Consider the following 27733-nt stretch of genomic DNA (forward strand, 5'->3'; position numbering starts at 1 on the left):
GACAGCAGAGCTTTCAATAGCATTCCCATTTTACAGGCCATAGAGTGGAATTAATCTCCCCCCACACCCCCACCCCTACGTCTGTTTTATTCTGGTACATTCTCCTTAGTTTCAAGTCGAGGACACTGGGGTTCATGGCCCCAGCAGTATCCCCAGTCCCTCAGCCAGGGCTCCTGCTTGTCATGTGGAGGAGCCTGGCTCTTTGGGGGCCACATGTGGTTTTGGATCTAGGAAGTCAGCACCGCGGACAGCGCAGGCAACAGACAGGGCGGGGCGTCTAGCAGGACGTCACGACGCGCAGGAGTCCCGGGGGTGCGCGCTCGCGGGCGGCCGCGTCACGTGACCCAGGTAATTGGTCCCGCGCTCGGCGCGCGCTCCCCTCTGCACGGTCCCGGGACCCACAGCCCCCCTGGACCCGCAGCCCCCTGGACCGCGCGGCCCGGAACCCCGGCCAGCCGGTGAGCGCGGCGGCGCGACCCCCGTTCCTGCGGAGCCGGCCCCTCCGCTCCTCGCTCCCGGGTCCTGGGGCAGCGCTGCCCGCCGCCCGCTGCTCTGAGCCGGGCCCTTGGGGCGGGGGTGGGGTGGGGGAAACGTGACCTTGGCTTCGCCCTTGACTTTGTGCCGAGTTCCCTAGGACCCCTGGGCCCTTGGCGCGTTTCAGCAGGCGAGTGCAGATTTCGTGGGAAGGAGTGACGCGCCCCCAGCGGGGCTTCCGGCCTCAGTGTTGGGTCACCAGCCAGCCGGAAGGCTGCGGACCCCCTCCCATTCTCCACATTCCATGGCCTGGGGAGGAGCCTGCCTGATCCCCTTCCAGGGAGAGGGGGCTGCCCAGAGCTGCGCTGAGGCTGAGGAGGTTCCGGGGTTGCGCAAGACACGCAGGCAGCTTCGAAGTCCCAGGACAGTGAGGGGACAGGCCCTATACATGGTTTTAACTGCGGTCTCTGAGGAAACTGAGGCTGGCCAGATTTCCTGGCTCAAGTCGTCTGAAATCTCAGCCATTGTGGGAGGTGCTTCTCCCACCCTCAGGATGAGCAGTCCTGAGGCCCTAAGAGGCCTTACCTGACCCCAGGGTCATGCCCTCCCTGCAAAGCTCTAAAACCGCCCAGGGTCCAAGCCCAAGCCAGTGTGTGTAGCTCCTCTCCATACATCCAACAGTAACTTTTAAACAGGTCTCAGTTGTCTGGACTTTTCCCAGTTCTGGGTTTTGGTTTGGCCCACCCTTCCTCCCTGCCAAGGAAGTGAGCTCTAATCCCACCCCAACCCACCCTCCTGCCTCGCTCCTTGGAGTCCTGCGTTCTCCAGTCAGGCAGTGAGTCCAGTTTCCCGTGCAAGAGGAGGTAAAGGGAACGCCAGCTCTGTTGCTTCACGCTGTTTGAGGTCTTGGGAGGGGGCTTCCCTATTCTGACCTCTGCTGATTTCCCCAAGAGAGCCATTGTGGAGCACCCTCACCTGATCACCACTGCAGGAGACTTAGAGGCAGCTTGCTTGCACTGGTTCTGGGGTTGGGTTGGGACTACTTGGCGACACTGTTCCAGAGAGGATGCCCCCAAGATCTGCCCATTAGAAGCTTGCACAGGTCACTTTTTTAGGGTCCTTGCTGCCAACTTACCCTATATGGGCAGGACCTAGCAGGGCTAACCAGGGCTCTGGCTGTAGGTTTTGAGCCCAGCAGAGCTTTGGGGTCCTCCAGCCCAGCTGGCATGGGGGTAGGAACGGCTGGCATCCCCTGCCGGGTTGGGTGAAGGCCATAACAGTGTCTGGCTGCACACACAGTTCCGTGTTTGTAAAACACAGTGTTCCTGCACTGGGCCAGGCTGGATCCAGCCAGGCATTGTCCCTGTCTGGCCTGAGTTGTCCCATCCCCCTGTGGGGGAAGAGCTGGCAGAAGGAGCAACTGGGGCATTGCCCCTAAGAGATCTTGATGCTGCTGTGAGGAGGACACAGGCCCTGGAACAGACGTTAGCTGGTCACTCTCCAGCTTAGAGTCTCTGTGCCCCTCTGAGGAAGAGTGAGCACTGTGACCCCAGGCTTGTCTGACTACAAGGCCTTCTTACTTTCATTATGGTCTATTTGCCTTGCTGTGCAGAATGCGGATGCTGACCCCCCATGGTTGTTTGGGTTCTTGTGAGGTCTCCACATTGTGACCCCAGCTGTCTGACCCTAGGGCCCATGCTTTACCTTTGGAAAGCTGCTGCCCCAGGGGGTCCAGCCTCAGGTGGCTCACTGTGGGGCCTGGCTACTCTTAAGAGCTCAGGGGTTGAAATGTGTGGGAGGGGATCCTGGGGCACCTGAGGTTCAGAGTTCTGCTGAGCCCCCTCCCTCCCTGCTGTGGAATGTATTTTCTAGGTACTAATTGTCCTCTATTCAGGCTTGCTGCAGGTCACCTCGGGAGACCACCCTTCTTCCTCGACTGAGGAACTCACCTGTCCATCCAGCTCAAGTGAGTTTACAAGGGTGAGGAGAGGCAGCCCAGGAGAACCATACCTGTCCTTCGGTGGACTTGATCCCTTGCAGAAACTCCAGCCAGTGGTGTCCTGACTTGGTTTTTAGCTGGTGGCAGGGGTAGGGTAGCGGGGTGCAATTGGTGAACAGTTGGCTGAACACACGTAGGAACATTGATTCAGGGTCAATTCTAAGCAGGACCCAGGAGCCAGTTAGATCCTCAAACAGCAGTTCTCGACATGTGGGTCGTGACCCCTTTGGGAGTTGAACAACCCTTTCACAGGGGTTGCATATCAGATATTTACATTGTGATTCATAACTAAGAGAATTACAGGTATGAAATAGCAACAAAAATAATTTCATGCTGGGGGGGGGGGTCACCACAACATGAGGAACTGTATTAGAAGGTGGCAGCATTAGGAAGGTTGAGAACCACTGCCCTAGAATATATGTGTTCTGGGTTACTGAGCTGTATGAGGGGCCTTGGGCTTCTGGACTCTGATGAGTGGTTCTAGGGTTGTATTCTCCCTAAGGCTTGGTTTCATTAGGCAGAAAAGCATTAGTCAGTATTCAGCAGGAAGGATGTGCTCAGTATCCAGGCTGTGGCTGGGCTGGGCAGCGCGGGGCAGGAGAGGGGCTGCTGCTCATAGCCGTGGGGTGAAGCGGGAGAACAGAGGTCCCACTTTACATGGGGTAGCCAGGCCCTGGGCCAGCCAGCAGGGGCCTTGGTGGGTCTGAGTGGGGAGCCTGGCAGTTCTCTAGGAGTGGAGGGGGACCTTTAAAACTCCTGTCCTCCTGGGGAGAGGTGGCTGAGGAAGTCTCGCCATTGAAAGCCTGCCTGCCCATCATTCAGGCCTCTTGCTTGCAAAAGGGCAGGTGATTTGACAAGCGAAGGGAACCCAGTGTTGTGTTCCTGTGACCTGGGTGCCCTCTAGCATGTAAGTACCCTGGGCTGACAGCTGCCTTGGGTAGTGTTTGTTCAGAGTGTGAGTTCCAGGCAGCATTCAGGAGCCAGAGAAGGCAGCTGCCACAGGGATCCGTCACTTGGATGGATGCCTTTGGTTCTGCCTCTACCACATGGAGCCTTAGTTATCACTTCTGTGAAGTGGGGCTACTTTCGAGGCCTGGACTCCTGACCTTTTGGCTTTGCCTGGGAGGAAGGATTTCCTGACCCAGTATTGCACTCATAGGAAGTCAATGATCAGTGTGATAGTGTGTCTTGTCCCCTCTCATCTCTGAGCCTTTGCAACCCAGGGCCTTTCTCTGCCTTTTCTGACCATTCACAGCCAACCCAGTGCCTGGAGGACCCCTGCCTCGCCTCCAAGGTGGTAGGCTATGTGCCCATCCCTTTTTTTGGGTTACTGCCCACACATGTCCTGTGGTCTTCTGAGTAGGCTCCAGGGCCCGAGCTAGGGATCTCAGAAGCAGGGCTATCTATGGGAGTAGCTGTATCCTGGGGCCAACAGAGAGGGAGCCTAGGCTAGAGGGAAGGGCCCAGGAGCACTGCGGTTCAGAGTCCTTTGGAGAAGGACTCTAGGAAATGAAGCTGGAAGAGAGTCTGTCACTTCTGCCTCACCTTGGCTTAGTCCAGGGCCACCATCTAGTGAGACCATAGATGCTAGGAGTGAATCCACACCTATCTGAGCTTCCTCTTGACTGTGTCCATGATTTATTGCCTCTTCTTCATTGCCCATGTTCATTCAGCATGAGTCAGCTGAGGCTGCTGCCGTTCAGGTTGGGACCGCAGGCCATAAGGTTCCTGGCTACACGGGATATCCCAGTGTTCAGTGGGAACAGGATGTCCTCTGGGCCGCCGACCACCATCCCAAGCAGCAGGAGTGGAGTCAGCTCCAGTTACGTGGAGGAGATGTACTTCGCCTGGTTGGAAAACCCACAGAGCGTTCATAAGGTTGGCATCTGCCGTCGTGCACCACCATCACCCGGCCTGAGATTTTTTTTTTTTAGGTAAACTTTTTGCAGACATAACAATTTCCCCTCTTTCCCACCAAAGTGACAGGGAACAATCCTGTTTTGTTCTTTGGCTTTCACTGGGCTGTCTTTCAGTTCTTTCCCTGTCAGTACATGAAGAGCCCATTGCTTGTTTATTTCTACCTACATAGTAGTAGTCTATCACAGGGATGCCTCCTTGTCCCCAGTAACAGACTTCTGGTCCACTTCTTGTCTCGATTGCCATGAACAGTGCTGCAGAGTGTAATCATATGTGTGCACACAGCTAGCTGTAGGAATTCTCCCACTGGCACTACATGGGACTGAGCAGAGGGAAGCAGTCTTTTTCTGTGCTGAGAATGGGACCTGAGACCTCGCACACGTGAGACAGGCTTCTCCCAGGAGCCCGGCCAGCAGCCCTCCCCGGGACAGCACTGTTACTTACTCTCCTAGAACCCAGAAGTATCTCTGTGTGCGCACGTCTGCTCTTGCTTCCCTGTGAAGCAGCAGGGCCACACGTCCTCTTCAGCATGTCCTCCTTGTAGTCACTGTGTGTTGGTAGTAAGTGTCCTATATCCACCCTAGCAAACGTACCTTCTCACAGAAGACTGCATACCTTTCCAGCTTCTGCCTTCATTTATTTAGCCAGTTGCTTATTGATAGTCATTTAGGTTGTTGGACATCACCATTTTTATAAAAAACCCTGGAGGGAACATCTAGACACACTTGTATAAGTACATTGGTGGATAAATTACCAGTAGTGGGATTATTATCTCAAAAGAACCACCTATACATAGACCTTGTGATCTATGCCGGCTATTCCGCCGTCTCCTAAGACCTGCAACCCAGTGTGCAAGGACAGATTGCCCTCAGGGCAGAAGTCCCTGCCATAGCTGAACCTACACCCAAAGCTGCATCCCGAGGAGAGCTGGGCAATGGGTAAGAGGCCTGGGCTAGTAGAGGCGGGTCCCTGAATTGAGGCTCTGGAAGGGCCCTGAGCACTATGGTTCCCAAGAACACTGAATGCTTTGGGGATCCCAGCTCTTCCTGACCTGGCTGGGGTCTTTTTCTCCCTACCCAGTCCTGGGACAGCTTCTTCCAGAAAGCAAGGAAGGAGGCCTCTATGGGTCCTGCTCAGTCACAGCTCCCAGCTGTCATCCCAGAGATCAGGCCATCGGTCTCAAGTTGCACCAAGACCAGCAAGCTGGTAGAGGACCACCTGGCAGTACAGTCCCTGATCCGTGCCTACCAGGTGAGAGCGGTCAAGGCATGGGCAAGGAGGATGAGGGAGGGTGCAGTCGGGAGAGACGCAGGGGTCTGAACTCTAATGTCACTTCCATTGAGAACCAGTCTTTGTCATATGCCCTTTAGAGCCCAAAGCACCTCCCTGGTAGCCTTTGAGTATATTTGCTGGTTGTCTGTTTCCTCGTGTTGTTAAGGATGCCCTAAGTGCCTAGAGGAACACTTAGTAGGTGATCAATTGCATTTAGTGTTAAGTGACTGTGGAACACTCTGACGCTTGGTAACCATTCTCTAGTCTGGGCATTCCAGGAAACAGGGACTGTTTACAGCAGAAGCTTCATTAGTGAAGATGGGATGAATTAATAATTTCCCAAACACGGCTCCCCCACCAGCTGCTCATTCTGGAGGCTTGGACTCTCTCACACTGGGTCCCTAGGCTGGGCTCAGCCTTTGGCAGTGTGTCTTGGTGATGGTCCATGTTCTTGATAGAACAGGACTAATTGGAGGGCTGCTCTGGTGTTGATGCCATGACAGGTGCAATCACTGAGGATCTCTGTGGGAACTGGTGGCAGAAGGCATTTCACAAGGGAAACAGGGCATGCAGGGGGTGATGCTAGGGAGCCTGGGTCCTGGAGAGACTTGGGGGGAGGGAGCAGCGAGCTGCTACATGGGCCTGGGAACACCAGGGCATTAGCAAATGGAAACAATGTGCTCTAAGCCACTAGGCACCCTCTGTGTGGGAGTTAAAGTGAAAATGAGTTACCTGGGTTCCCCGTGCCTCTGGGTGTTAGGGGGTTCTCACTGGCCTGAGGACCCAGTAACTGTCGTACCAGTAGAGCATCCATCCATCCATCCAAAGAACTCCAAAATCTGAGGTTTTTTGAGGATCAATGTGATATAAGAAGTGGAAAATTCCACACCTAATATTATGTGATGGATTGTAGTCAAAACACAGGCATCCTAAGAACATTGTACAAAACCGCATTTCAGCTCTGCATGTAAGGTTTTTTTGAGACCATAAATGAATTTCATGTTTAGACTTGGGTCCTGTCTCCAACATATTTCATTATGTCTGTAAATATCCCTAAATCAAGAAGAGGGTGAGATACCAAATGCTGCTGGTTCCAAGTATTTCCAGTAAGGGATCTTCCAGTTCATTGTGTTTTCTTGACTGGGTGAAAGATGCAAAAAGTGACCTCATGGTTGATCTTGACAAGAACAAGCAAAGTCAAACTGGAACTATATTGTATGGAGAGTAACATCCAGGATGTTGCGTGAGGGCCATTATCTGGTCTTATCTCAGCGTAGTTCTTAGTTCTAGCCTGTGTGTGTGTGTGTGTGTGTGTGTGTGTGTGTGTGTGTGTGTGTGTGTGTGTGTGTGTGTGTGTGTGTTACATGCATGTGAGTGTGCAGGTGGGTGTGTGCCTGGAGAGGCCAGAGCAGGCTGTCTGGTGTCTTCCTCTTCATCTCTGCTCTATCTTGCCTTGAGTCTGTCACTTTGGTAGTGGTCCATTGTTCTGGCTAAGTTGGTTAGCCAGCAAGCTCTGGGGATCCATCTGACTCCGTTAGCTCTAACTGAGGTTACAGGCACACAAAGCCATGCTGAGCTGTTTATGTGGGTGCCGGGGATTTGAATTCAGTTCTCATGCTTGCAGACTAAGTGCTCTTACCCACTGAGCCATCTCTTCAGGCCATTTTGTCATGTAGCCTGGATGTCTGCCTTCAAACTAGCCATGTAGCCAAGGATGACCTTGAACTTCTCATCTTCTGGCCTCCATCTGTCAGGTTCTGAGATTATAGCCAGGTACCACCATATCTGGCTTGCTCTTTTTTTGATTAGCCAGTACCGGGACGCAGGATCCTCTGGATTCGGGCATTGCCTGTTTGAAGCAAGATCACAATAAAGCTGCATGTTGCAATGACTGAGGTGTCTCCTGTGCTCTCCAGCTCTGCTTTTTGTGTTTTTTTTTTTTCTTCCAATTTTTGTGAAATGAACTGAGGTGGTTTTCCTGTAGAAGTTTCCTGAGTCCGTCATTTCCTGAGTCCGTCATTTCCTGAGTCCGTCATTTCCTGAGTCCGTCATTTCACTGGTCCCTTGGTCCATGTCAGTGAGTGTGGTGCACCAGAGGCTTCACCCAGTGTGGACTTGATTCCCCCCAATCAGCATCTTGGTGGGGATGAGATGAACACTTCTGCAGTGAGCAGCCAAGGGTGGTAAATATTATCTGTCTAGCTTTCCTTGTCCCTGAGGTACTCATCATGGGATAGCTCCCGTTGTCCACTTACTTTGAGATGCACATGGTATAGCAAAGGCAGGGTCAACGGAGGCACTTTATTTTTCCTTTTGACTGATTTTCAAAAATATGATGTTCTGTGCATCCTTCATAAGTAATCAGTGAAGGTTGACATCATCCCCCTCCTCCCACTCCCCCTTATCCTCCCTCCTCCTCTCCCTCCTCCTCCTCCCCCTTCTCCGTTTCCTCCCCGTCCCCACGTTAATAGTCTCTCTCTCCAGACTAGGCTGGCTTTGAATTCATGATCTTCCTGCCTCAGCAATTGCTAAGATTACAGGTATGCACCACCATACCCAATTTTCTTCTTTTTATTTTTATTTTATGTGCATTAGTGTTTTACCTGCATGTATGTCTGTGTGAGGATGCCAGATTCCCTGGAACTGGAGTTACAGACAGTTGTGAACTGCCATGTGGGTGCTGGGAATTGAAACCGGGTCCTCTGGAGGAGCAGCCAGTACTCTTAACCTTTTAACCATCTCTCCAGCCAATTTACTTCTTTTTAGTTTCTCATGAATAAACACATTTAAACATATTAGATGAATTTCAATGTTATAAATTGTGCCCCCCCCCCCCATGTCTCTCTTTACAGTGTGTCTTTATTCCCAGCCCTGGCAGTGGTCAGCACCCCTTTGCTGTCTGATCTAATAAGGTTCCCTAAGTCAGTCTTTGTCATAGTGAGCTTCAGTTAGCAACTTGACACACCTCGGAATTCCTCAGCTGAGGAATCGCCTTAATCAGATTGGCCTGTGGACATGTCTGTGGAGCATTTTCTTAATTGTTAATTGATGTAGGGGGCCCAGCCTACAGTGGGCAGTGCCTCTTCTAGTCAGTGGGCCTGGGTTGTATAAGAAAGGTAGCTGAGCCGGGCAGTGGTGGCGCATGCCTTTAATTCCAGCACTCGGAGGCAGAGGCAGATGAATCTCTGTGAGTTCAAGGCCAGCCTGGTCTACAAAGCGAGTTGCAAGACAGCCAGGAATGTTACATAGAGAAACCCTGTCTCAGAAAAAAAAGAAGAAAAAGAAAAGAAAGAAAGGTAGCTGAGCAAGCCAGTGAGCAGTGAGCAGTGATCCTCCTATCCTTGGATCCTCCCCTTGGTCTCTGCTTCAGGTCATGCCTCCTGGTTCTTGCCTAGAATTCCTGGCGTGGCTTCCCTCCATAATGGACTGTAACCTGGAAGCCAAATAATTCTTTCCTCCCCAAATTGGTTTTGGTCAGTGTTTTATCACAACAACAGAAAAATGACCAGAATAGTCGTATATTTCCCCCTTCCAGAACCACCCAGGCTTCCAGGGAGTTCTGAGAATGTTCTCTATCAGTCTTGTCAGTGATTTCTAAAGAGCACTGGGAAGTGTGTGTTCTTTAGAAAGATAACATGCATTATGGATTTATTCTGATGCAGCTATATACTTCAAATGCAGGACTGACGGTTTGACCTCATCCATCTTAGGGCACCATCTCCTTTCAAAGATGCCAACAGTAGATGTTCTCAGAGATGCCAGTGCGGTGGCTTATGTGATGTTTTCATAGCCCACACACAACAGTCTTAGAATAACAATTTCCCACTGTTGCTGCTGATTGGCAATAGGAGAGTTTATGAATTTTCCACTGGAGTTCTGTTCATTTTCAGAGAATATTCCGTTGGCCAGATGGAATCATTCTTCTCTGCAGAGCCGTGCTTCTGTGGATATATATATATATATAATTGTTTGTTACATCTTACTATTAGTGTTTAAATCTTAATTTAGGGTTTTTTGTTTGTTTGTTTGTTTGTTTTTGGTTTTTCGAGACAGGGTTTCTCTGTGTAGCTTTGCACCTTTCCTGGAACTCACTCTGTAGCCCAGGCTGGCCTCGAACTCACAGAGATCCCCCTGCCTCTGCCTCCTGAGTGCTGGGATTAAAGGTGTACACCAACGAGATACCCTTAAAAGCCTGGTTCTTTGAAATCTTATTCCTTCAATACAATTTTTACGATTCCTATATTGTCCCATCTCTACGTACAATAATTTTTCTTGCTTCATGCAATCTTTCTAGTTTGTTATTTCTTTGAATGCCTGTATGTATTTTTAAAACTCTCTAATCAATCTTTTACTTTTTCCTTTACTATTTACTATTATTATTGTGTGTGTACACACACCAGTGCATGTATGGAAGATCATGGAAGTGCGTTCACAATAGCAGATGGGAAGTTTCCTCACTCCTGTGTTTATTTTCCTTGCTCGTATGCCAGGCCCTTTGGGAGTTTCTGGAAATTCACACTTAGTAATGTTGTGTAGTGTCTAACTTAGTGTATAGGCTCTTGCTTATTTTTGCTCACCCTGTGTTGTGCTTGTGAACTGGAGCTCCTGCCGTCTGTCATCAGGGGATCCATGGATGACAGCACAGTACGACGTGTGACCTCTTGAGACTCTCAGTCTGGAAGTGGGGTGGATAAAGATCTGTCCAGTCTCGCTATTTCCCCTTTTCCCAGATCCGAGGCCACCATGTGGCCCAGCTGGACCCCCTGGGCATCCTGGATGCAGACCTGGACTCCTTTGTGCCCTCAGACTTGATCACAACCATTGACAAATTGGGTAAGAGTTGTCACTTCCCTGTCACCCTGGCAGTCACTAGCTGGTGCCCGTGGCTCAGTGAGGAGTCTCTGGGCCCTGAAGCCTTGCCTGAGTCCAGCGTATCTCTGGTTCTGTGTGGCTCTTCCTGCCTGTTCCAGTTCTTACTGGACAGTGCCCCCAGGAGGGCCGTGTTCCCACCTGCAGTAGGGTCCACCACTTGTCCAAACCCACTCTTATGCAGCAGGTGGGTGCACATCCTCCCTTTTCTTCCCACGGATGAAGGTCAGGGCTTCCAGATAGGCCTGAAGGGTGGGTGCAGTGGGTACTGCTGGGATGCTCTCCATCCCCTACCCAACTTCATTGTTTCCTCGTCTTCTGCCTTGGGCTCCTTTCCAGCCTTCTATGACCTGCAGGAAGCTGATCTGGATAAGGAGTTCCAGCTGCCCACCACGACTTTCATTGGGGGCTCGGAGAATACTCTCTCTCTACGAGAGATCATTCGTCGCCTGGAGGTGAGCCCGGGAAGGCATGTCTGGCTTAGTTCTGGAGCTCTTGAGCATGTGGGGAGGGAGGGAGTGTGGGTGCTTCCTTTTTAGTCTCAAACTCTGGGTCTATCACCCCCTCTTGATGGTTCCTCATAGACTTTCCACCTGTTCCTCTTAGAGCACCTACTGTCAGCACATCGGCCTGGAGTTCATGTTCATTAATGATGTGGAGCAGTGTCAGTGGATCCGACAGAAATTTGAGACTCCCGGGGTGATGCAGTTTTCCAGTGAAGAGAAGCGGACCCTGCTGGCCAGACTGGTGCGCTCCATGAGGTCAGCATCACCTGATGGACAGCCTGCCTGCATGGCTGGAGGGCCATGCTTGGTACCCTAGCTGGGAAACTAGCAGGGCCTAGCAAAGGAAGGCAGGCTATTTGCTCCCACTGCTGGAGGCCTGCAGAAGCCCTTAGGCGGAGCATGAGGACCATATGCTCAGTTAGTGTGACCACCAGAGCCACATTGGTGGGCAGGGATGGGACTCCAGAGAAACACTACAGCAGAGGTCACACGGAGCATGGGCAGAAATAACAAGAGTGTGGCTCTGGGGATGACATGGCAGAATGCTGTCTCTGCATTGTCCCTGGCATGGGTGAGTATGATGACACCTTTGGCAGGGTAGTAGAATGCTACCCACTGGTGACTTGGAAGAAGGGACCTTCCAGCGCTGCAGGGGCCTGGAAGTGCACCTGGCTCAGCTGACGGATGCTAGCTGACTTGAGCACTGGGCCATGGGCTCAACTTAGACTTTAACAGGGTAGAGGTGTTTGGGGCTTACACAGTAGCAGGAGGGTAGTGGGGCAGGACTCATGGAAGATGGCCTCTTGGGGACGTTTGGCTATAAAATGGTATCTGGGAATGGATGCCAGCTGAGAATTTGGGAAGAGTCCCAGGTTGCTCTGCCATGTGCTTCTTGTTGGGTGAGTGTGACATGGTGGCCAGTGTGGGTCCTGGACTATACAAGAGGGAGGTGACTTTGTCCTTCTTGTGTCCTGGGCATTCAGCCCCCAGTGCTTGTGAAAAGCCCTCAGGAATCCCCCCCCCTCCCCTTCTCATCCCTTTTCCCCAAACAGGTTTGAAGACTTCCTGGCCAGGAAGTGGTCTTCAGAGAAACGGTTTGGCCTAGAAGGCTGTGAGGTCATGATTCCTGCTCTTAAGACCATTATCGACAAGTCTAGTGAGATGGGGATTGAGAACGTCATTCTGGGGATGCCACACAGGTAGGACCACTGACTTACCCTCGCCATCCACGCTTGCTGTCCAGGCCTGTGCCTTGAGGAGAGAGAGGGGGTGGGAGTCAGGGTGACGGCCATTGGTGGGACTTAAGGCAAGAAGCAGGGGGCTTGGTGGGTTCTCAGGGCCCCGGGTCTGGCCTGTTTGTCATAGCAAGAGCCAGATTCTTGGCTAAAGCCACATGCAGCCAGGGCCCAGCCAGATTTTCTGGTCATGTTGCTGCTTTTTCTCCAGCAGTTTCAGGACCTCAGACTGGGACACATTCTATTGGAAAGTCCTTTGGATAAGGGGATGTCAAGGCCGTGTGCTCAGGGATGTAAGAGTAGATGGCCCTGAGCTGGCCTATCTTGGACATAGGTCTGTAGAGATGGGTTAATGGTCCACATCCTAGCTGTAAGTTGACTCCATGTTTCCCTTGATGAAGACTTGGAAGTTTCGTTCCCTGTGATCTGTGGGACGAAGCCCTGTTGTGATCTAGAGAGCTGCTTGTGGTTGGACTGGCACAGGCCTGCGTTGCCTTAGGGAGTCTAGATGCGTGGTATGGAGAGCTTCTGTCCTGGCAGGCCCGCCAGGAGTTGGAGGTTTGTCTGTTGTAGTCCTTTGAGGGGCCTGGAAATGCTCGGTGTCTGGTGGGAGGTTAGGCAGAGCTGGCCCAGTAGCAAGGTGGCATGGGACACATGACTTCAAGTCTCAGGCCGTTAGTGCAATGGGAGAAGGTGGCACCTGGAAGACAGAGATGGCTCAGACATCTGTGAGATGGCTGTGCCCAGATCACAGGGACCCCCAAAAGACCATCATGGAGACTGAATCCCATATGTAAAAGCAAAGAACCTTTATTTCAAGCTTGGAGTTTGGTCTCTCTGTCCCATGCAGTGGTGAGAGCAGAGAGCCCCAAGCCCAGGCAGGGTGGGGTTTTTAATCATAGCAGAGGTTGGGGTGAGGGGATTTCCATGGTTCAAGACCCTGATTCCTGAATGGTTGACATTTGTCTAGGGGTATAGAGAATGTTTGGAATGTCCGGTATTTCTCCTTAGATGCAGGCCCTCCCTGAGTGGTATCAGCTTATGGCTTTTCCTGGTATTACCTGCCAGTAAGCCTGTCACAGAAGCTATGTCTGGGCCTCTAAGCCTGTCATGGCAGCTGTGTGGTCAAGCTGTTTTGCCCCCCCCCCCCCCACATTTGCCTGGAGGGCTCTCTGAATAGTGGGGCCATTCTGGGCCAGTTCAGGTCTCCACAGTGTGAGTGGTAACCTTGAAACTGTGGAGGGCTTTGCCCAGAGCAGCTGAGGAATGTTCCTTGGGTTCCTGCAGCCCATAGGACCTGTGTGTATGGGGGAAGGGGGCTGACTGGAAGGGGGCTCTCCCTTCCTGCAGTTGTGTGGAGCTGGGAGTCAGGCTTGAGGTCACTGTTGGCCTGAAGCTAATGAGCTCTGGAGTAAGTTTCGAGTCCCTTGTGTTTTCCTATCAGGCTGGTGCCCACCCTGCAGTAAGTACCTCAAATAGAAACTTCAGGCTGGGCTGAAGAGTCTGGTCCATGACTGCCACATTGTCCCTTCAGTTTTCCGCCTAATCTGAGTCCCCTCTGCCTTATCCTGCTGACAGCTGCTGCCGCCTGAGCAGGAGTGGGCATGTGAGCAGCCCTGCAGCCTCAGACTAAGCATGGTGGAGGGGAGGTGCCAACGTAATGGGTTGGGTCAGTTTTGGGGGGGAATGAGTGGGGACATGCTAGGTGGCTTGGTGGCGTCCTGCCTCTCCCCAGAAGGCTTTCTAAACCACTGATGTGCAGGGAATCTGCCTGAAGGAAGTGGGCTGACCGGACCTATTCATGTGCCTGGTATATATTGAAGCAGAATGGGGGGGGGTTGGGCCTTACTGGGGCTCCAGCAGGAAGAGTTCTGATAGGTCCCAGAGCAGGTAAGGGGAGTGGCTGCACTTGGCCAATGTAGGAAGGTGACCAGGTGTCAAGTGACAGCCCAGGACATTCTGGTCCTAGGGGCAGGCTGAATGTGCTGGCCAACGTGATCCGAAAGGACCTGGAGCAGATCTTCTGTCAGTTTGATCCCAAGCTTGAAGCAGCAGATGAGGTGGGTGATACACCCTAGCCCTGGGGCACTCCAGGAGGGCCTGGTGTTTGGGAGGTGGGCGCCCCAGGAGGGCCTGGTGTTTGGGAGGTGGGCGCCCCAGGAGGGCCTGGTGTTTGGGAGGTGGGCACCCCAGGAGGGCCTGGTGTTTGGGAGGTGGGCGCCCCAGGAGGGCCTGGTGTTTGGGAGGTGGGCTGGGAGAGTTGGGACTTGAGCTTCCAGACCAACAGATGTGGAGATGGATGGACATGAAGAAGAGTCACAGGGGCTGGGATGTTTGCAGAAGGTCCCTAAGGCTTTGTGGACTGGATGCTGCATGGGATAATCCAGGCCAACCTTACTATTTCCAGCTGGAAAAACAGGCTCAGAGAAGTGCAGGGGGCTTCCTAGAAGTTTCTCTTTTGAGATTTTGTTGCTAAACCTTTGTTCCCACAGTGCTTTTATCAGCCTGCTATGGCTTGTTGGCTCCAGAGAGGCATGAGTGGCCTGGTGGCTTCCTCTCCCCATTAACCAGCCAAGGACATGCTTCTTGCTCCCACCCTGTGGCTTGCACGCCACTGAGGCTCCTGGCCGTGCCAAGCCCTCAGCCCTGCTGCCTCTTTTTCTCTCCTCTGCCTCGTTCAAGGCTCTGCCTGAATTTCCTGATCTGGACATTTTATCTGTCCTCTCTGTTCTGTTTGTCTCTTTTCTGACCTTTTTCAGCCTGTGTGTGTGTGTGTGTGTGTGTGTGTGTGTGTGTGTGTGTGTGTGTGTGTGTGTCTGTTTGTCTGTCTGTCTATCTGTCCGTGTGTGTCTGTCTGTCTGTCTGTCTGTGTGCAACCCCCATGTGTCCATCCATGTCGACATGTGCATCTGTTTTCTTCCAAGAGTGAGGGAGGAACTTTGTCTCCAGAGCCCTAGCTCCCAGCACAGGTGTTTGGTTGGTTAAGGTAACTGGCCCAAGAACACCTGACACATGGTGCCAGAGTAGGCCTAGGGCCCACATCACTGGCTTCTAGCCCAGGGTCTCCCTGCATCCTGTTCATGTCCCTCAGCCACCTTCAAACCTGTAAGCCTTTGTTCCTCCATAGAGTAGACACAAGTCCAGGAGACTTCATTCTTGTGGTGCATCTGTGTGTGCTTGCTTACGTTTGTGGTGAGGTGTGTTCTCTGCAGACGTATGGATTTTTTTTTGTCCAGGAGCCAGGAGAGCAGCTGGGGGAACTATAGGTACCTGGCTGTTTCACACACGAAGTTGTCACTGTTCCACGCCAGCACGTAACGCGCTCGGTCTGTTGGCTCCTTGCAGCTGCAGTGTCCTGTGTCAGAGCTCTGTCTGCTGTCATGAGCATCCTCATCCTTTTAGTGAGCACGTGACTGTAGCTGTTGGTGTCTGAGAAGTGCAGTAACCTGGGCAAAGAGCGGACACCATGGAGCCTCCCATGGGCCCAGCCACAGCATGTGCCTCCCATGGCTGTTTCCCCCTTCTGTTGATTTTTCCTTTTTTGCCAATTGGATGGTGCAAAATGATTGATTTTGAACATATTTTTTGATATGAACCGAGTATTTTGAACCTCTTGTGGTGGTGGTTCTGTAAAGCCCCCTCCATAGCTTCTGTTCTTTTTTCTTGGGACTTTGGAGCATCCCTTTACTAGTTTGCAAAGCCACTTTGTGCGTTGAGGGCAGTTAGCTCTTGCCCCGCATGTGACTCATCAGCTGGTTCCCCCTTTGGTGTGCTTGGATTTTCTCCCCCTTGCTAATGACAGATTTATCCTCGCTTAGCTGTCTTACTGCACAGCGACTTTCTGTATTGTTTAGAAGGTAAGCTTTCTCTACTCCTAGATCCTAAAATATCTTCCAACGCTTCTCTGCATTTGATTTCATTGGTGTGAGGAGGAAGGTAGCCATTGAGCTCTGGTACGTTCCAAGAAGCCTGGCAGGTTGGCTCAGTACTATCATGAGCTGCCCTTCATTCCCCATGGGGGTGTTAGGTTCATCCTATCCCACCTTTACCCTCAGGGCTCTGGTGATGTCAAATACCATCTGGGCATGTACCATGAGAGGATCAACCGTGTTACCAACAGGAACATCACACTGTCGCTGGTAGCCAACCCTTCCCATCTGGAAGCTGTGGACCCTGTGGTACAGGGAAAGACTAAGGCAGAACAGTTCTACCGTGGGGATGCCCAGGGTAGGAAGGTGAGCTTGTCTGGGTCCATAGGGTTAGGGTGGCATCTGAAGGTCAGCTTTTGAGAGCAGGGCTCTGAGAGACTGGATACTGAGGACATGGATCCTGGGTCTTGATAGAAGAGGAAGTAGGGTAGGCTTCATAGGCTGGGGTACAGGAACCTGCTCACTTATACCCTGCCATGCAGGTCATGTCCATCTTGGTCCACGGGGATGCCGCCTTTGCTGGCCAGGGTGTCGTCTATGAGACCTTCCATCTGAGTGACTTGCCTTCCTATACCACCAATGGCACAGTGCATGTTGTGGTCAACAACCAGGTAAGGGTGTGGGCTTCATGCCAGGTTGCATGCCCATTCCTAGAAGACCAGGCTTCTTGGATTGGTGGGTAAAGTGAGCCAGCCCTGGTGTTCATCCCACTGCCCTGCAACTTCTCAACACACGTGACCTCAGGTAGAGAACATGTTACCTAGTTCAGGATGCAACCGTAGGCAGGGAACCCGACCCCCAGCCCTGTGTCCTGGTCTGAGAAATAGGTAGATACATAACAAATACATACATGTATTGAACACACACAAATACATATATGTATGAACAAACATACATGTATTGAACACCACTGTACCTGGAGGATATACATCCATAGGCTCAACTGATTATGGATCCAAAATATTCAGACCAGGTGTGGTGCTACCTGCTTGTCATTTCAGCACTGGGCTACATAGAAAGTTTATGGACAGTTTGAGCTATATAGTGAGATCCATCTCAGAAAAGCCAAGAAGGAGAGTGCTTGCCTAGATATGCAGGTCTTGGGTTTGAACCCAAACATCACACACACACACATGCACACGAGTATTCAAGAAAAAACAAAAATTAAACCTGTACAAAACATACACAGACTTTTGTTGTTGTTGTTGTTGTTGTTCTCCAAAGTTTATAGTATAGTGACTGTTTCCATATTATTTACATTGTATTAGGTATATGATTAAAGGTATAGTGACAGATACAGATTCTGTGCAAAGACTACGGAATTTTGTATGGGAGGGGGGTCCTGAAGAACATTCTCGCAGGTCCCTGGAGACAGCCATCTGTAGCAGTGTAGAGGGGGTGGCGAGGACGCTGTGGGTGACCTTGGGCTCCCCTCAGCACGTTGGTCTTCGTGGGCAGTCATGTTCCTTTCCTTCCAGGCAGCTGAGGTTAATACCTGCTAGAAACGCTGCGTTCTCGGCCTCATTTGCAGCAGCATTTAATCTTTCTTGAGTTTTGCTGGGAGGCAGGACTTTAATAAGACTTGCCTTATAGATGAGGATACTGAGGTTGGGAACTGAAACATCTTGCCCAGAGCTCGAGAGTCACTGGTGGATCAGATCCCCCGGGCCTGTGTACCCGTGAAGCAGAGGGATTGGTAGTAAAAGCGGCTCAGCTTTCCTGCCGCCCCGTAGCAACTGCGGTCATATCTGGTCAAGGACTTATTCACCATTACCCCTTCGTGTCCCCTGTATGTCCTCGGTACCCCAATAGACCTCCTCCCCCAGCTCCTTCACCTGAGTGAGTTCCAGCACAGCCAGCAGGGCTCCACAGAGAAACCCTGCCTCCAAAAACAACAAACAAAAAGTATGCGGGGGCGGGGGGGGGCACATCTGGCTTCTCTTGCCCTTGCAGATTGGCTTTACCACAGACCCCCGAATGGCTCGCTCCTCACCGTACCCCACTGACGTGGCCCGGGTGGTCAACGCACCCATCTTCCATGTGAACGCAGATGACCCAGAGGCCGTGATCTATGTGTGCAGTGTGGCAGCTCAGTGGAGGAATACCTTCAACAAAGATGTTGTTGTGGACCTGGTGGGTCTGGGGTACTGACTGAGGCCAAGGCAGGGGTGGGGTGGATGGCTTATCCCTGCTGTGCTGGGTATGCTGGATGGATTTGGGGGTGCTGGAGCCAAGGATGGGGTGAGTAGCCCATCCCTGCCTTGACAAGAGTCAGGTGTGTTTGAGGGTGCTGGTGCCAGAGCAGGCTTAGTAGCCTTTGGAGGTACTGGGGTTAGAGCAGGAATGGGGGCTCTTTCTGCTTTGCTGGACAAGCTTTGTCTATTTGAGGGTGCTGGGGCCAGTAAACTGTTGAAGGCCCGGCTATCTTGATGAGCCAAGCTGGTTAGATCTTTAGTCACATCTTCACTAAGAGCTAGAAGTGCTTCTAGACAGAGAGTTTGTGTCACCAAGAACCATCTGTGCAAAGGCTTTGGCGTGGAGCATTCATTCAGTGACAGGCCAGAGTGGATCATTCAGATTCTGCCCTGCCTGCGTGTGCAACCGCGCACACAGCCTACTGTAGTAGGGACCGAACCCCCCGACTGCCCCTGCAGGTCTGTTACCGCCGGCGTGGCCACAATGAGATGGACGAGCCCATGTTCACACAGCCACTCATGTACAAGCAGATCCACAAACAGGTGCCCGTGCTGAAGAAGTATGCAGACAAGCTCATTGCCGAGGGCACCGTCACTCTACAGGAGTTTGAGGTAGGCAGGTGGGACTTCTGGGCATTGGGACAAATCTCAGATGGACAGACTGGGGACATGGGATGGCTAGAGATGACATCAGCCCAGTGCTAGACACTGAAGATTTAAAGAAGTAGCTGATGTCCTTTGTTTCCAAAAGTCCCTGGTACAGGACACAAGGAGTTAAGGATATGGTTGCAGCCGGGTGTGTGCCGTGATGGGGAGAGACCAAGTTTCAGGCAGGAAAGGGGCTTTCTATAGGGATGTCCTGTAAGGGTCTTCTAAGAGGGTCCCTTGCACTGGGATCATGCTGGAAGTTGTCTATGGGCATCTTAGCCCTTCTGCCTTTATGGACGGAACCTCTGAAAACAAGGTCTGAGCCTCTGCGCTGTCCCCCGGATCAGACTGAGCATGCTCCACGCTCATCAGGCTTTGGAGTGTCTCTCTAGGATCACTCTAAACTCTGCTAGGGCTCTGAACATGGCATCCCTACGAACCAAGAGATAGAGAGTTCTAGAACTTGGTGATGGAGACCAGGGCTTTTGAGTCTGGGCCGACTGACCCTCTTGGATGCCCAAGATGTTAGTGTCTGTCCACACCTTCCTCTCGATTCCAGGAAGAAATTGCCAAGTATGACCGCATCTGTGAGGAAGCATATGGCAGGTCCAAGGATAAAAAGATCCTGCACATAAAGCACTGGCTGGACTCCCCCTGGCCTGGTGAGTGAGGCGCATGTGGCTCAGTGTCCCAGTGGCTCACCTCTTTGAGCACTGGCAGAGGAACAGGACTGTGGTAGCTCTGGAAGAGCAGTCACTACAGAGCTGGAGGCTGAGGCTCAGTCCTGACATGCAGGTGTGACCTGTTCCTGCAGGTGGAGGCTGGCCAATGTGGAGGAGGTAGTATTAGATCAAGTGTGGCCACCTAGGATTTACCAGGGGTGGGGGTGGGAGGTCCTGGGTGTATCCATTCAGAGGGCCCCTCTGCTGGGGAAAAGCTGGGTCAGCTATGACCCCAGGGTCCAGGGGAGTGTTGGGGCAGGTGTGGGAGCTACGCTTGTGGCTCTTCAGCTGTGGCAGGCCCCAAGTGTATGTGTTGATGCCTCTCAGGGGGACTTGCAACCTTTCTCTTCTGGGAGAGAAAACTGACCCGGAGTGTCCAAGTCCCACCGCCAGTGTGTGCATGGATTCTGTCCCCTCAGGCTTCTTCAATGTGGATGGGGAGCCCAAGAGCATGACGTGCCCCACCACGGGCATCCCTGAGGACATGCTGACCCACATCGGCAATGTGGCCAGCTCTGTGCCCCTGGAGGACTTTAAGATCCACACAGGTAAGACTGCTGTGCAAGCTCCACCATGGTCACTCTCAGCTGACACTATACCCTGCAGGGAGATTTGTTGGGATACTAAGTGGGGACAAAGCTTGTGGCATGTCCCTGCTTAGCCTCTTGGTGTCCTGGTTCAGCGACCAAAGCCTCCTGTGGGCCCCTTCCCATGTTACTGCTCCTCTCTCCCTGGATATGGGGAGTTAGACATTTGTGGACACCACATTACAACTGGGTGTCAGGGCGTGGTCTTAGATTGGTACCTTGAATCTGCCAAAGGCAGTTTCTAGTGTGTCCGTGGGCCATGTAGGAGAACAGGGAAGCGGGGCATCTGTGGAGGGTATAGGGGAGAACCTGGAATATAGGAAGAATTATGCTGGCAAGGAGAACATGGGTGTGCCCCTGCCTAGGACCATGCCCGGGGGTAGCCCCATGAGTTCCTGGCTTGTGAGCCTGGCTAGTAGGTGGTCACCAACTCTAGCCCCTTAGCTATGGCCACTGTAGTTTCTATTTGAGAAGCTTGGGGCCTCATGGCTGTCGTAGGATGTCTGTATCTCCTCCAGATAGCTTCTAGGAGCACAACTCTCTCCCATTGTGCATGAGGCACCCGTTGATAGTACTGAGGCTTAGTCTGAGCTCTGCCCACATCGCAGGGCTCTCGATGGGTGTGTGGCATTAACCTTAGTCCCTTCTTCTGGAGAGCAGGGACAGTCCTCCATGGGATTGTCATAGAGAACCCTGACCCAGTACATTACAGCTTTCTCCTTTGTGAGGAAGCCCAGATCAGCCCTGGTCTGGCTGCAGGTTGGGAGGAGAGTCGGCAGGAGCCCACCTACAGCCTTTGCTTTCTCATTGAGCACCCACCCCAGGGCACTGGTACTTCAGTCCTCCAGGACAGTTCCTCGGGTCCCCTTCTCACAGGCCTCTCTCGCATCCTGCGTGGCCGTGCAGACATGACCAAGAAGCGCACGGTGGACTGGGCATTGGCAGAGTACATGGCCTTCGGTTCACTGCTGAAGGAGGGCATCCATGTGCGGCTCAGTGGCCAAGATGTGGAGAGGGGCACCTTCAGGTGAGGCTGAGGCAGGCTGGGGCCCTGGCCCCCAGGTTGGTCGTGTCTTTATTGAGTCCATGGATTTCATAACTCAGCAATACAGAGCAGGGAAGGAGCATGTTGCTGTGGAATCCTTCTTGGTGTAACCATTCCATCGGACCTTATAGGTTTTTGGGGGGACAATAATAGGACTTGTCTACCTGTTGTTGCCCAGGTCTGGAGTAGATGACTGTCTACCTGTTCTTGTCCCTATCCCAATTTCTCTCCCCAGCCACCGGCACCATGTTCTTCACGACCAGGAAGTTGACCGGAGAACGTGTGTCCCTATGAATCACCTGTGGCCTGACCAGGCCCCCTATACCGTGTGCAATAGCTCTCTCTCGGAGTATGGAGTTCTCGGTGGGTGGGGTGCCTCCGGGTCTGGGAGGGCAGATGACCTCAGAGACTGGGAAGGGGGACAGATACTAGGATGACCATTTCTAGAGAGGTTTGGGAGGTGAGATCATGTCCCACATGGTCTAGCAGGCATCTCAGGGGAAGGGGATGTTTGCTTTGTTTTCTCTATGACACCTAAACCCTTCCCCTGGATACCAAACACAGAGGTTCCAGACACGAAGCCCGGTAGAGTCCATAGCAGTGTGGAGCCACTGACTGCCTGGTGCTAAGCCTGGCCCTGACCCACATGGCCTTAAGTCCACCTTCTCTATCCTGCACCCCAGAGCCCTGTGTTGAGATTTGGCTATGGCTCCGTAGGGACATGGTTCCTCTCAGCTTACCTGAAGCCAGCATACTTCCCCTTTCACTTCCTCTTCCTGGGGCTCACCCCACATGTGGGGAGTCACCTCTGGGCTTGTGCCTGCCCTTTCTCAGGAGCTTTGTCCATATTTTCAGGGGTCTTTTTGGTGGATGGTCTGTGTAGTGTCCCCAAGTTGTTTTTAGACTTGGCTCCTGGGCCACATAAGGCTGATCATGGCAGCATATAGTGTAAGAAAAGCATGCTTCCGCCAGGTGTGGTAGGCCACGCTTTTCATTCCAGCACTCCAGAGGCAGAGGCAGGCAGATCTCTATGAGTTCAAGGCCAGCCTGCTCTACAAAGTGAGTTCAGGACAGCCAGGGCTGTTATTCAGAGAAACCCTGTTTCAAAAAGACAAAACAGGGGCTGGAGAGATGGCTCAGAGGTTAAGAGCACTTGGCTGCTCTTCCTGAGGTCCTGAGTTCAATTCCCAGCAACCACATGGTGGCTCACAACCATCTGTAATGAGATCTGGTGCCCTCTTCTAGTATGCAGGCATACATGCAAGCAAGCAGAATACTGTATACATAATAAATAAATAAATCTTTAAAAAAATACAAAACAGAAACAACAAAAGCATGCTTCCACATCCAGGAAGACACATCCAGGCCTCTGTGGCCCAGTGAGCTCCCGGCTCACTCTGACCTATCAGGAAGGCCAGGTTAGGACCAGGAGCATATAGTGAGGAAAGGCTGAGTTTAACTGCAACCACTGCTGCGTGGTGACGTTGCACTGAACTCTGTCTTGGTGTCCTTTGCCTAGGCTTTGAGCTGGGCTATGCCATGGCCAGCCCCAACGCCCTGGTCCTCTGGGAAGCTCAGTTTGGTGACTTCCACAACACAGCCCAATGCATCATCGACCAGTTCATCAGCACTGGCCAGGCCAAGTGGGTGCGGCACAATGGGATTGTACTCCTGCTACCTCACGGCATGGAGGGCATGGTGAGGGCTGGAGGCCCTTGCGGGCCTAGCCTAGGAGGGGGCAGGGTCACTCCTTGGTCCCTTGAAGAGCCTTCTGAGTCCCTGGAACCAGTGAGGCAGACTTGTGGGCAAGGTGGGAACAGGCACAGCCAGGGTTAATCTGCCCCTTGGAGCCATTTAGGCACCCCAAGCCTGGGGTCTCTGCAGTCTTAGTCTGGGTCACATATGTATTTTCAGGGTCCAGAGCACTCCTCAGCAAGGCCAGAGAGGTTCCTGCAGATGAGCAATGATGACTCGGATGCCTACCCAGTGAGTGCTGCCTGCTGTCCCCATGAGAGGAGTAGAGCCTAGGTGTAGAGTGCCAGTCCTAGCCACCAGTATCCGCTGCAGGTGTTCACTGAGGACTTCGAGGTGAGCCAGCTCTATGACTGCAATTGGATTGTGGTGAACTGCTCTACACCAGCTAGCTACTTCCATGTGCTGCGCCGACAGATCCTGCTGCCCTTCCGCAAGCCAGTGAGCTGCCCCTAGCCCATTAGCACCGCGGCCGTGCAAGGGTTGAATGTGGGGAGCCGTAGCTGGGCAGGGGCTGCTAGCAGCTGGCTTTTTACCTTCCAGCTCATTGTCTTCACACCCAAGTCCCTGCTGAGGCACCCCGATGCCAAGTCCAGCTTTGACCAGATGGTGTCCGGTATGTGCCTTATCTGGACCTGTTGGGTCGCCTTCACTGGGATGGTGATCTGTGTGAGGCCTGGTGGCTGATGGGTGCTTTCTGCCCCTGGAGCTCCCCTGTCTCCCCGGCTCTTCAGCAGCTCCAGTCCTGGTCCTCACTTGCCGCAGCATTGGGAGATTGGCACCTTGGCTAGATCAGATCGCTTGGAGTAAGGTGTCTGAGTACTGTGTGGCTCTCTTAACCATCAGTAAGGGCCACCAGGAGGCGTGACACTGGCAGGGCAGTGTCTGATTTGCTGAGTACTGAGTATCAACTCACTATATTTTCACTCGTGAACTAAATAAATGTGGCTGGGAACCTGGTTGCGCTCTCCCAAAGCACTCCCTTCGTTGACCTGAGAATCAGGGGCCAGGTGAAGCACATGAGGACTTGAAGTGTGACTTGGTAGGGTATTGGGGAGGCACAAGAACGAAGCCCTGTGGCCAGCAGAGCAGCTCTGTCTGGGCTGAGTCCTGAGTAGTAGTGTCGGGACAGGGTTTAGCCAGTCAGGGCCTCGGCAGCGTGGATCGTTGAGGGGTTGTTGGTTTGCATCTGTGTGTGGCCATTGTGGAAAGGCAGCTGTAGTGGGCCGTCAGAGCTCCACAGTGTCACCGGACCCTGATGGACGGGCAGCTCTGCCCCCTCTCCCCAGCAGCAGTCGCCCTCTGTGTCCCAGGGTCCTCACTTGAGCGGTGGTGACATCGGGACACCATAGTAGCTTCCTGAGAAGTTTGGCAGCATGCTTGACTTCAGGAGGGAGAAATGGCCGAGGCTGGGAGATGGAGACTCTGCAGCAGGGCTCAGGGAGGAGGAATGTACAGTGGCCTCCCCCCAGCTTCTCGCCTTGGCACATGGAGGCCGAGTGCCATGTGTAACGTGGGCACAACTGGAGGGGACAGATCCGGAGCAGGGTGGTGCCATCATGCGTCCATTGTGTTACCCTCTCTGTCCTTCGGGGCCCCTCCCGGTTCCTGTACCCCACACTTGGAATGTTTGTGTTCCTAGGGCTCTGCTCTTGTCCACAGAGCCGTCTCTACTCTCCCTGTGGCAACACAGGGTATCATCCGCCCTATATTCCATCATTGGGATCAAAAGCTGTCTGATGTAAATAGTCTGATGTGAATCAGCTCAGTAGCCAGGAAGAGCCCAGAGTTGCTTGGGGTGCTCAGCGTCCCATTGCCCTTCCAGTGCTGATACCCCTGAGGTTTCCGGTCTACCCCTTAGGAACTACCTTCCAGCGGATGATTCCAGAAGATGGCCCCGCGGCACGGTCTCCTGGGCAGGTGCAGCGGCTCATCTTCTGCACAGGAAAGGTGTACTATGACCTGGTAAAGGAGCGCAGCAGCCAGGGCCTGGAGGAGCACGTGGCCATCACGCGCCTGGAGCAGGTTGGCTGGGTCTCTTGAGCACTGGTCGTGACGGACAAGTTCCACCGGCCAGCCTCCGGCTCTGGGCAGTGCATGGGCGGTGAGGCACAGAGCAGACCCGGCACATGCATGCTGTCCCTCCTTGACTGTGCCCTTTCTATCTCTACCTCCCCAGATCTCGCCATTCCCTTTTGACCTGATCATGCGGGAGGCAGAGAAGTACTCGGGTGCCGAGCTGGTGTGGTGTCAGGAAGAGCATAAGAACATGGGCTATTACGACTACATCAGTCCACGCTTCATGACTCTCCTTGGCCGCTCCCGGCCCATATGGTACTGGGCTGGAGGGTTCACGATCTACCTCCCACCTCCGCTAGCCTGCCTTTGGCTCTTGAGCCTGGGAGCCCCATACTGGCTTTTCCTGCCTCGTTGGTGGTGCCACACAGAACCAGCCTCTGCCCTTCTTTGCCAGGCATTTGAGTCCCTACAGGCTCTGAGCTCCCTGTCTGCAGCTTAGCTTCCCTGTCGGGGTTGCGGGTATTGCCAGTGTGACCTTCAAGGAGAGTAAGCCTAAGTATTCTGCAGCCAGGATCAAATTACAGACCCTCTTGTATGACCCAAATCTCCCCACTTTAACCTTAGCCCCCAGCCTTGGTACTTCCTCCCCTCTGCCAGAGAGTAACAGGATAGGCTGTGTGTGCAAGCCAACCTCCTGAGGTGCCTAGCAGGTGGCAGCCCCTCGTGCTCAGTGTGGGCATCTTTGTCTTTATGATGGGGCCATGTGGAAAAGCCAAAAGTGTGTTTGCTCCCAAAGTCTCTGGGGTGCGGCGTGATGGTTGTCTCCGTGGCCATGGAGCGGGCACCTCCCCGCTGTGTCTGGATAGCCGAGTTTGTTGTAGGTTCACAGCGCACTGAGAGGACTGCCCTGGCAGGCAGTCTCCCTCATTTCTTTGACCTTGCAGCTCTAGAATGAGTGAGTGTGCAGCTAGCCCGGCTCCTTCCCTTAGCTGACTCTCCTTCTCCTCCAGGTATGTTGGCCGGGACCCAGCAGCTGCGCCAGCCACGGGAAACAAGAACGCTCACTTGGTGTCGCTGAGGAAGTTTCTGGATACTGCCTTCAACCTGAAGGCCTTCGAGGGCAAGACGTTTTAGGACGAGGCCAAACCTGCTCAGGTCTTGCTGAGGGAGGTTATCTGGGAACTCTGGGGGCCCCAGACAAACCGCTCATGTAGCAGTTGGGACCAAAGCCTGGCGCTGCTGGCTTTGATCTCTGTTATTTCAGAGTTGGTCAGGACCAAGAGTTAGCATTCCTTAGATGAAGGGGATGTAGATGTACTCTGTTACTCTATCCCACCCGCTCTGCTGACCTCTCTGGATCTCTCTCTCTCTGTAGTGATCTTGTCTCTAGTCAGTACCATCCTGGTTGTCTTAGTTGCCATCCATCCTGTTGCCATCCATCCATAGATTCCAAGAGATGCTCTCTGTTGTGCTCTTAGAAGTAGAGATTTCAATGCCGGGCGGTGGGTGGTGTCGCACGCCTTTAATCCCAGCACTCGAGAAGCAGAGGCAGGCGGATCTCTGTGAGTTCGAGGCCAGCCTGGGCTACAGAGTGAGTTCCAGGAAAGGCGCAAAGCTACACAGAGAAACCCTGTCTTGAAAAAAGAAGTAGAGATTTCAGCAATAACAGCAGGTGTGAGGCTCAACCTCACCGGGAGACACGGGGAGATGTAGCATACATGTGTGAACCAAAGTAGGAAACCAAAGAGCAGAGGAATAAAGACATGCTGGGAAAGACACGTTGTTCTCCTGTCATACTGCGAAGCTGGGGGGGGGGTGGCTGGTGTGGGGAGGGAAGGAGAATAAGGAGGGAGAAAAATAAACCCATGGAGATTGCATCAGCGTCACACAACAGATTTTTCCCTTGAGCTGCAGGCAGGGGTTTCCCGCCCCTCTTCGGCTTCTCCATTCTTCATCCTTGTTGAATTTGTACCTGCTAAGATGCTTGAGGGGGCTGTGACTCTTCCTACAAATTATCTGTTCATGTGTCCCCTTCCCAGAGTGCCTCCTTGGAACTAGATGCCAGGCCTCCAGGTGCAAGGTCACAGCTTCATACAGCCTCTTCAGACTCGGGGTCCGGTTTGGGAGATACACATGTGTATCTGTACTTTCTCTCCTCCCCTTCCTTCCTTCTTTCGCTTATGGAATCCAAGGTCTGGTACTTGCTAGCATGAATACCACTGAGTCACACTTGTAGCCATTTTTTTTATTATGGTATTTGCAATTTCACATATGCATGCCTTGCATACTGATCACTCTCCCGTGCCATTTCCATTTATCTTCCCTCCTCCCTGTCCTCATGGATTTCTCTCTCAAGTTCACATCTATTCGTTTTGTTTGGCGATTCATCAAGAGTAACCATGGCTCTTTGTGTGATTTGGTCAGGAGCTGCCCATTGGAGCCTCGTGGACCAATGGTGGGTATATAGTTAAAGACTGAGGCTTCCTCAAATCTGTTGAGAGTGTATATAGTTTTTATTTTCTTTTGGTTTTGTTTTTGTTTGTTTGGTCTTCCTATGATACTGG

The 27733-nt window shown here is 52.7% G+C and overlaps 1 protein-coding gene across 3 annotated transcripts; it reads left to right on the forward strand.

The window, feature by feature from the left end:
• Positions 1-302: 302 nt before the first annotated feature.
• On the forward strand, positions 303-26947 carry Ogdhl (oxoglutarate dehydrogenase L). 3 transcript variants are annotated; one of them, XM_052733898.1, is made up of 24 exons: positions 303-348; positions 2369-2440; positions 4147-4351; positions 5471-5641; positions 10393-10495; positions 10871-10986; positions 11138-11292; positions 12090-12236; positions 14242-14332; positions 16328-16507; positions 16684-16812; positions 18155-18334; positions 18856-19008; positions 19604-19706; positions 20186-20314; positions 21230-21380; positions 21634-21761; positions 22918-23096; positions 23313-23384; positions 23454-23591; positions 23694-23766; positions 25012-25175; positions 25330-25484; positions 26180-26947. In XM_052733898.1, exons 3-24 carry the CDS (start codon positions 4148-4150, stop codon positions 26301-26303), a joined length of 3045 nt encoding a protein of 1014 aa, XP_052589858.1. In that variant the 5' UTR covers positions 303-348; positions 2369-2440; position 4147; the 3' UTR covers positions 26304-26947. The 3 variants fall into 3 exon arrangements, with proteins under 3 accessions (XP_052589858.1, XP_052589857.1, XP_052589859.1); XM_052733897.1 differs by having other exon boundaries at positions 345-458; XM_052733899.1 differs by having other exon boundaries at positions 345-458; positions 23466-23591.
• Positions 26948-27733: the final 786 nt, after the last annotated feature.

Source organism: Peromyscus californicus, unplaced genomic scaffold (genome assembly GCF_007827085.1).
Source record: "Peromyscus californicus insignis strain IS unplaced genomic scaffold, ASM782708v3 Scaffold_12__1_contigs__length_115047231, whole genome shotgun sequence".
NCBI lineage: Eukaryota > Metazoa > Chordata > Mammalia > Rodentia > Cricetidae > Peromyscus > Peromyscus californicus.